This window comes from Sphaeramia orbicularis, chromosome 7 (genome assembly GCF_902148855.1).
Source record: "Sphaeramia orbicularis chromosome 7, fSphaOr1.1, whole genome shotgun sequence".
Taxonomy (NCBI): Eukaryota; Metazoa; Chordata; class Actinopteri; order Kurtiformes; family Apogonidae; genus Sphaeramia; species Sphaeramia orbicularis.
The window spans coordinates 31,837,669-31,847,171 of record NC_043963.1 but is presented as its reverse complement, the minus strand read 5'-3'; the positions used below and the strand labels follow the sequence as shown (position 1 = coordinate 31,847,171).

The 9,503-nt window shown below is 38.6% G+C and overlaps 1 protein-coding gene across 1 annotated transcript; it reads right to left on the bottom strand.

Moving 5' to 3' along the window:
• Positions 1–4,615: 4,615 nt before the first annotated feature.
• On the bottom strand, positions 4,616–9,298 carry rnf114 (ring finger protein 114). The gene is made up of 6 exons (XM_030139532.1): positions 9,114–9,298; positions 8,449–8,599; positions 8,247–8,353; positions 6,818–6,932; positions 6,585–6,692; positions 4,616–6,477 (listed from the first exon to the last, which is right to left on the bottom strand). Exons 1-6 carry the CDS (start codon positions 9,248–9,250, stop codon positions 6,412–6,414), a joined length of 684 nt encoding a protein of 227 aa, XP_029995392.1. The 5' UTR covers positions 9,251–9,298; the 3' UTR covers positions 4,616–6,411.
• Between the last annotated feature and the right edge of the window lie 205 nt (positions 9,299–9,503).

The following is a 9,503-nucleotide window of genomic DNA, read 5'->3' as shown; positions in this document are numbered from 1 at the left end:
ATAGCATAATAACCTACAAAAAATAATGACTCCATATTTTCTTCACGGCTTGATGTGAAAAAAATATTACATTATGCCTATAAATAATGACAACTTAATTGTTTTTCTTTGTGTTAGTGGAAAAAAATAACTTTAAATCATCAAAATATTTACATTTACACACTATCCTTTAACAATAAAATGTGAATAATCTGAACAAATATGAACAACCTGAAATGTCAAAAAAAATTAAGCACTATTTGAACTATTTTCTGCCTGTTACTAAGTGTTTGTTGTCTTTGTAGATCCATAATGTACAAGTATAAATGATAAGTTGAGGCATAATATTGTTAAAATTGCACTTATTTTTCTTACAAAATTTCAGTGTTTTCAGGTTATTCACATCTTTTTTGTTTGGAAAATTTATTAAAGTAAGTATTTTCATAATGTAATGTCGTTTTTTGCACTGAAACACAGAAACAAATTTGGAGTTGTCATTATTTATAGGTTATTATTTTACTGGTCTGGTCCACTTGAGATCAGATTGGGGTGAGTGTGGCCCCCGAAAGAAAACGAGTTTGAGACCCCTGCCTTTGAACATCATTCCTTACATTAGTACCATTACTTCATGGTACATGGTACAAAGCAGGTCCACTCACTGTTCATGCAGAGGTGGACCTTACAGACCCTGTAGACCACATTGGACCTAAGATTGTTGCCTCACTGTCCTCACTGTAACTTGCTCTCACCATCTTGTAATGTCTGTGGAAATTACCGAAAATAGTCACTTGCCTGATAAAGGTTTAAGGGAAGAATGAGGATACATTGTCACATCCTTGAATCATGACCTGTGGTATATAACTGGCAGGGGTCAGGTTGTAAAGGACACAAAAATAGACACATATGCACACAGCCGATATGCAAGTTTCACTTCAGCTGATACAGGGCCAAGTTGGTTGCAGGCATTATTAAATCAAAGTTAAGTAGTCGCTGCTGTTAGGCTACCAACACAGGGAGGGTGTGTGTGTCTGGCTGGGGTAGGGGGCCGGTTGTTAAGAGTTTAAAAGCGGAAGAGGAGTTGGTGTAGAACTAGTATTGATGTCGGGGAAGCCCACTGGCACTTTGTGTTCAAACATTTGAGAGGACCGACCTGCCGAGCAGCAGCGCCCGGGTTGCAGGATTCCCGCTCTTCCTGTTTCTCCTGACTTTGAGGAATTTTATGGTGAACGTACTCCCAGTGCTCTTCTCACATGCCCCACACCTCATCACAGATACCTGCCTCAGCAAAAACTAGAGAGAGATAGACGAAAAGAGAGAGAACTTTCCAGGCATTTGAGGAGTTTCTACTGCATCTCTCGTCACTTCTTCTGTGAATCAGAGGAAATATTACAAAACAATTTTATGTCACATTTCCACTCTTTTTTCCATTAGACCTTCCATAAACATGTTGGCTGGCTATTATAGGTCAGTCCTGGTCTCACACTGTCTCTGAGCTGTAAAACCTTCACGGCAATAAATGATCTGCTTTGGTCACATTCAGACCAAAAGGGTTTGAAACAGCTTAAAGCACAGGTGTCCAACATATGGTCTGCTCACCAAAACCAGCCCACCAAAGGGTCCAATCTGGCCTGGGGGATGAATTTGTGAAATGCAAAAATTACACTGAAGATATTAACAATCAATGTTGTCAAAATCATTTCAGTTTAGCTTCCACATACAGAGCAATTTGATCCTTTTGAATACAATTTGAATAAACTATAAACAATGACAACCCCAAAATGTTCTCTTTGTTTTAGTGTAAAAAAGTAAAATTACATGAAAATGTTTACCTTTTCAAACTATCATAAAAAATGTGAATAACCTGAACAAATATGAACAACCTGCAATGTCTTAAGAGAATTAAGTGCAATTTTAATAATACTATGCCTGTTACTAGATGTTTTGTGTATTTGGAGATCCACTATGATCTTTAAGTTGTAATGCACATGTGTAAATGATAAACTGAGGCATCTTCCTCTAATGTTAAAGTTGCACTTATTTTTCTTAAGATATTTCTGGTCGTTCATGTTGTTCACATTTTTAAGAAAACTTTGGAGACGTAAACATTCTCATAATGTAATTTTACTGTTTTTTCAATGTCACTTCTTTACCTTAGACCATAATGGGCTGAATGTGACCCCCAAAGTAACATGACTTTGACACCTCTGGCTTAAAGTGTCAGCTAAAAATCTTACACAACCTGAGCTAGAGAGGAGTTTTTCCTTTTTGTTTGAATGATTTCTAGGCTGTCACTCATGAAACACCATAATGTGATTATATCAATACAAATACAAAAGAAAGACTTATCAGAAAATCCAATCTTAACCCTTTAACCCAGGGGTCTCAAACATGCGGCCTGGGGGCTAAATGCAAATTCATCCAGCCCGTGGGATGAATTTGCAAAGTGCAAAAATTCCACATTCAAGGCTGTCGAACTCATTTTAGTTCAGGTTCCACATACAGACCAATATGATCTACAGTAAAATAATAGCATAATAACCTACAAAAAAAAAGACTCCATATCTTCTTCTCGGTTTGATGTGAAAAAAATAATGACATTATGCCTATAAAGAATGACAACTTCAAGTTTTGTCTGTTTTAGTGCAAAAAATAACATTAAATAATGAAAATATTTACATTTACAAACTATCCTGTAACAATAAAATGTGAATAACCCGAACAAATATGAACAACCTAAAATGTCTAAAGAAAATTAAGCAGTTTTAACAATTTTCTGCCTGTTACTAAGTGTTTAGTGTCTTTGTAGATCCGATCCATAATGAGCATGTATAAATGATAAGTTGAGCCATATTATTGTTAAAATCGCACTTAATTTTCTTAAGAAATTTCAGCGCATTCATTCATTTTCTGAACCCGCTTTATCCTCACTAGGGTTACAGATCAGTTTTTTCAGGTTATTCACATCTTTTTTGTTTGGATAGTTTATAAAAATAAGTAGTTTCATAATTTAATGAGGTTTTTTTGCACTAAAACAAAAATTTGGAGTTATTATTTATAGGTTATTATGCTATTATTTTACTGGTCCAGCACACTTGAGATCAAACTGGGCTGCATGTGGCCCCTGAAAGAAAATGAGTTTGAGACCCCCAACCCTAACCTTAAAATGGTCTATATGGACTTTTTTTTTTCTTATTTTGACTGTAAAAAGGTTCCAAAATCTGCTGTGAGTGAGTCCTTTTGTCCATTTTTCCAGAGTACATAGAACTTTCAAAATCTAGCAGTCATTTACAATTTACTGCATCTTATAATACTGCTAAAATGGCTATTTCTCCAGCTTCTTCTACAGGCATCAGTGAAATTACCGTAATGAGCCAATAAAGCCTATAAAGTCTCAGGTCTCAGAAACTGTTGAAATTTTTCCAATTGGACAAACAGTGAAAAACTTACAGCCATCCAAACTGCATATGCACAGGGTGCATCAGTGATGACACGTCAGGTTTTAAAGGGTTAAACTGTGATTGTTTAGCACTGTCAGTGGTTCCCAGTTCAGACCACTAGTACCTGTTCTGCATTTCAACCATTGTTCCCTTATCACAGGAGACTTAGCTATATAAGAGGAAGTTTACAGAAGGTTGAGAGAAAACACACGGCTTGTGGAAGGGTGTCTGGGGTAGAATGATGGTGCGACACACTTCTGAAACAAGCCACCGTCCTCTCGCCTCCTGTACTCTGCCTGTGGGTACATGTAGCATTAATTGCTGCCTCCACAGAGCCTGCAGACTCCATGCACTATCTATTCCTTGCATCAAAGAAACCACACGCTGAACTTTATGAAATTTTTATTCAATGTGTTCACTTCTCTTCCCTTTTTCCTTTCTTTCTTCCTATTCCCATTCCCCACCTTGCCCCCACCACCCCCCTCCCTTTTTAGCTCTGCCACCAAACAGACAAGAAAGCCTTCTCTCTGCCATGTTTTCGGCTCGACTTCCTTCCTGCCCAGAAGCACTCGAGTATCTCGTTAGTTCTCTCACAGCTAACATCTCTCCTCTATCTGCCAGGAGCAAAAAACCTGATTGTGGGGGGAATAAAGAGAAGAAAAGAGAATAAAGGGGGGTCTACATCAAGAAGTTTGGTGAGTGAGATTCTCGGTAGAGCGAGGTGAGAGACTATAATATCATTTAGCCACAGTAATTACATACAAGGAGTACACAAAGGAAAGAACAGAGATGAGAGGGTTTTCTCTCCCTGTGGACAATGTACACCGAAGGGCCTAAGTTTCATCATAAACTCAGCTCATATTCAAGTACATGCAAAAACACAATGCAAGATCATTGTTGGTATGACAGAGCATTGCTCGGATTTCCAGGACATGAACAAAGGTTTGCAGAAAGGTTGAAATTGTCTCAAGTATTCTACAATTTGTTCAAGAACACACCTCTTAGCCCATCTGATTATGACAGCTGAAAGAAAAAAAAAACAACAAAAACCCAAGTTTCAATTGACGGAGCCTGCACATTACCTTCCTTTTAACTGCCCTCACACACACTGTTGTCATCCATCAAAGCAGAGTGTGTTGTTTACCCCCCCTCATGTCTCATACACACAGATATAAATCACTACGCCTGATTTCTGGGGCCAGGGTTTAAATAATTAAAGAGCTTTAATTTATCAGGATTTAGCACCCACTGACAGTAGGGCTGACAAAAGAGAATGAGAGATGTATTGAGAAAGGAAAAAAAAAAAAGTCATTATACATAAGGAACAGTCAAAAATAATTACATTTTTACTGAAGAGGAAAACAGACAACTAGGTCTAAGTAGCAACAAGAACTACATAAAAAGGCATTAAGGTTCTGCTGTAGAGCTACTTTATCTGGGTGTATGTTTTATTTACCTGTTGGAGACAAGACATAAATGCAATCAAACTGCGTGTGACGTTTTGTATATATGGTTCATTTTGTGATAATTACATATCATCAAAAACAGTAATGCAAAAATAACAGACACACAATTTACATTTGAAGAATTGAAATAAACACATCCAGTAAAACTCCAGGGTATAGTTATTAACTAATAACTTCACATGCTGTCAGGTTCGGAAGCATTTAAATAATAACTAGATTTTTTTTGTGACTTTCAGCAGTGATAATAAAAAAAAAAATATGAAGGTCAGCAAAACAACTGTAGATTTTTGTGGAGATGGAACCAACACACTGGGTATGAAAAACACACTACAGCAAATGTACAATTTAACTCTTATTTTATGTCACATCTGCAACTGTCTAGAAATAAACTTGAGGTTATTGTGTAAAACTATGACAAATAACCCCTCTAATTTTTTTTAAAGTGACATTTTCATGAGACATTTGAATAAAACACAATTGAAAACTTAGCTAGAGCACAATGAGAAAAACACATTTATAGGATGAGATCTGTGTTGAAGTATGTCTTGCAACAGAAGCAGGGAGCTGCGAGGGTCAGCAGTGGGTATGGGTGCCAAAAATGGTGGAGCTCTGCTGCCCTCCTATGGCCACAAACATGCAAATCAACGAACAGCTTGTGAAAACTGTACAGACCAACACTGACACTCGGATGGTCTCCTGCTTGTATCTTTTGGTTCACTGGATGAACTTTTAGCCCTATGAATTTTGGAAGTCAGAGACAAGATCTACCAGCAGGCACAAAGATGTAAGGGAGAAACATTACAATAAAGCAAACGGCCATCTCTGGCTCTGTTTGACCCTCATATTATTTATTCTTTCCAGTAGATCTCAGAACAGATTGAACACACACTCCCACACACAAACATACATCACCTAGACACAGCATAAAAAAGACACAGCTTTAATCTGCTATTAAACTTAAAGAAACAAAATGAAAAACCCTCTCGCCTGAGAGTCAAGATGCAGATTCACTCTCGAGTACATTTAATATTGTTAACATTGTTTGATGACTTCACTGAGTAAAGTTGGTCATTTTCCGGCAATAGTTAGCCACCTAGTGGTAGGACCCTTTTATAACATCAAGTATTGACAACAGGGAAATTTCATCACAACTTTGGAAGTTTTGGCTATATGACAACATGTCATCAATAAACGAACAGCTTAACAAACATAGTTAAGTAGATATTTAACAAACTATTAAGTCTACAGGCTTGGCTGGGGGAAGATAGGAGATTATTACACCGGAAACACATTATCACTCCTAAATCAGACAGTACAATATGCTTTTTAACCATATTGTGTGGTTAATTGCTGAATAATAAACCTATACTTTTATGGTTACAATACCAATTCCCTGTGAAGCTGATACCGCTGATATAGTACCATCCTTATGTAGATAAATGATGATACAGTTAGTCGCTCTGTCTTCTCAAGACATAAGATCACATCTCTTGACTGGATCCCTCCTCCGGTGGACTGTTCTGCACACTTCAGTTGTCCAACAGCGAGCGCTGTAGAGCCTCTTGAATCATTGTGTGCTCGTCTGTGGAGTAATCCTGGGATGTGGAAAAGCAAAACAAAAACCCTGATCATCAGTAACATGCCATACTATGAAAACCAAACACATAATGACATTCAGAACTTTTCAAGACGCTGTACTTACAACAAAAGTATCATATGAAAAGGTGTGTCTAATCTTCAGGTGCTGGAAAAAGTCAGCGCTCCTGTAATTCGGGTCCCCCCAAGGCATTGAGGCACAGATAGGACACACCTAAACACACACAGTCAGAAAAAGACATTCACTAACAAGTCAGGTGACCACAGCTAATCCAGTGGTTAGATTCTTCATTTCTACAGGTCAGTTCATGTAATCATTGTGTGGTTAAACTTTCATACCACTTGGCGAGTATCTCGAGCATGCTGGGTAGTGCAGTGCTCAACCAGGCCGTCCTGATCGAGGTTCTGGCAGTTACAATAAGGGCAGGTGAAGGTGTAGCGATTTGGCACCGGACTGCAGGCAAGAAACAGAAACAAATATGTAAGACTACTCTATTAAAATACTTTTATTAGATAGATTCTCCAATAATTAGTTGTCACATATTAAGAAATACTTCAGCTCCATTATAACATTTGTATATTGCATTTTTCTAGTATAAATAAGAGTAAATGTATTCATCCCTTATCATATGTCTAATAGCCCAGTCTTTACGTGGAATTATGGGATGGCTTTTTGTACACAAAGAAAGCACAGGAAGAATTTGTATTGTTGTTTCTATCAGTGGCAGTGCAGAAATCAATGTAAAATCAGGACTCCAGACAAAGTTCTGACATTAGTAACACTGGTGTACATGACCGTTTTTGTTCTACTTTAAACATACAATATGGAAGATTTGGGCATGTTTCTGTGCTTATACAAAGTCTGGCTTGGAATCTATGCTTTGCTCAGAACTGGCTGTGTCTTGACATTCTCTGACTGCATTTCAGCAGCTAATTGTACCAAGTGCTGCACATTGTAGACACTGAAAAAGCAGAAGAGATGCACTGACAAATCATGAGTGAATGTGAGGATTTTGTAGAAAATTAGATTCATGTCGTCTTACATAGAAGTCAGTGTACATGCTGTTATCGTGGATGTGGTAACTCAGTTGCTGGTCTAGTAAATGAGTTCTTAGCACAAATCAGACCCCAAGACAAACCTTTGTGTATGCACCTAAGCATATCAGTTTTTAATATTGCAAAAACACATTCGCAAGACACATAAGGCTATACTTTTTACTATAAACATGGTTAAATGCCATGGTAAATTGACAAGTGACTCCTATGAAAGGCATATATATATATATATATATATATATATATATATATATATATATATAAAAGAAAGGGCATATGTTATAGGCTCCAACTTAGAATTAGATGAAGTCTCTCTGCTAATGGCTGAAGAGACAGGTGGAAATGTCAGATCTGGGCCAGGACTCATGGTTGGTATAACAGGGAAAACAGGCACTACAGCATTTTTCTTTGTGACAAAAAGCAATTGATAGTTTCTTTTCATTACCAGTAAGATTTAGGGTTGTGGTGTTATTCAAGGAGTACAGGGTGTAGATTCATGCATATCTTTTTTTTGCACCCAAGTTCAACAAAGAATAATATCAGGGTCAGAGTAGAAGCAGGTTTAATAGAAAGTGGTGGTAGAAAACACTACACATGGCGCAGACCTGCTAAATGTTCTGTTGCATCAGATTTAGTTGCCCTCTGGAGCCCTCTAACCTACTGTTTACCAGCTACTGCATGGGGTGATTTTAAACACAGCTCTCATTTTCACCTGATAATGGCAGGCTGACTCTGGGCAGTGGTCCTCACTCCTTCTTCGATGTACTCCTGGTATTTTGAACAGTTTGCTGTATGACTTCTCATCTGAGAAAGGCCAATCTGAACCGTGAAGAACATACACCAGTTACTTCTTGTTCGATTGTCAATATGTCAGCTTATGTTTTGTTCAGTTTTTCCATGGTCATACAGCTCACCTGTGCTCCACAGCCTTTGCAGGCTGCCACAGATGACTGGATAAGAGCCTCTAGCTCTACAGCTTTAGCACAGTTGCCCAGTGCAGACCGACATACAGCACAGACAGGCTTCTGTGGACGCAAACACTCCTGCAAACAACTGTGGCAGAACCTGACAAGAGAACAGAATCTGTAAGACAGCATCCAAACATGTGTACAAGTACTATTTGACATTAATATAAACCATCTGATATAAGAAACCAGCGGGTGTCCTTCTCAGATTGATCCCTATTGTAAATGGTTCCTTAGTTGTTTCTGTAAACCCCATGGAAAGTCCCCACCTCAAGAGGGCGCAGGGACTTGTAGTCCTTTGGATGGTTTGAGAAGCCCTCGCTATAGAGCTCTAAACTACAACTCCCAAGTGAGGTCTCCTCTTTGATGTAAACAAAACTGAAACTGAATTGGCAAGCTGACATTGGTTTTTATCACAGATTACACTAAACTGAAACATTTACTGACACGGAACAAAAGAAACCACTCGCAAAGTCGATGTTTAGCATTTCTGTTCCCAAGACAAGTTCGGACTCCAGCCTTTCGCTGTGGTATTTTTATCTCGTACCAGTGCATCGCTGGTGGCAGACGTGTGTTAACAGGAGGTCGATCGAAAAAAGAGGCGAAATACTCACGTATGACCGCACTGTGTTGTTACGGGGCTCTCGAAAATTTCCAGACACACGGGACAGAGGAATTCCGACACGTCGCTACTCCCGTCCGAGGCATTTTTCTTATGTTGTGCAGAGCTAAATCCTCCGAGCATCGCCATTTCTTTTCTTCACTGTCAGCCCCCCACCAGCCTTTCCCCTAGTGACGTCACTACAGCGTTTCCTGGTTCTTTGACTGCGCGAGGGCGGAGTTAACGTAACATCTCGCCACATCACAGATCTGTCATGTACACAACTGAGTACAACTGAGTAAACCTGAGTACAACTGAATACAACTGAGTACAACTGGATACACCTGAGTACAACTGAATACAACTGAGTACAACTGAGTAAACCTGAGTACAACTGAATACA

Excerpts from the sequence above, each read along its gene's own strand:
- rnf114 (XM_030139532.1), bottom strand. The coding sequence starts at position 9,250 with ATGGCGATGCTCGGAGGATTTAGCTCTGCACAACATAAGAAAAATGCC. Across the intron at positions 6,933-8,246 it reads AGTCAGCCTGCCATTATCAG|TCCGGTGCCAAATCGCTACA; the intron begins GTGAAAATGAGA and ends TCTTGCCTGCAG. Across the intron at positions 6,693-6,817 it reads CTCGAGATACTCGCCAAGTG|GTGTGTCCTATCTGTGCCTC; the intron begins GTATGAAAGTTT and ends GTGTGTGTTTAG.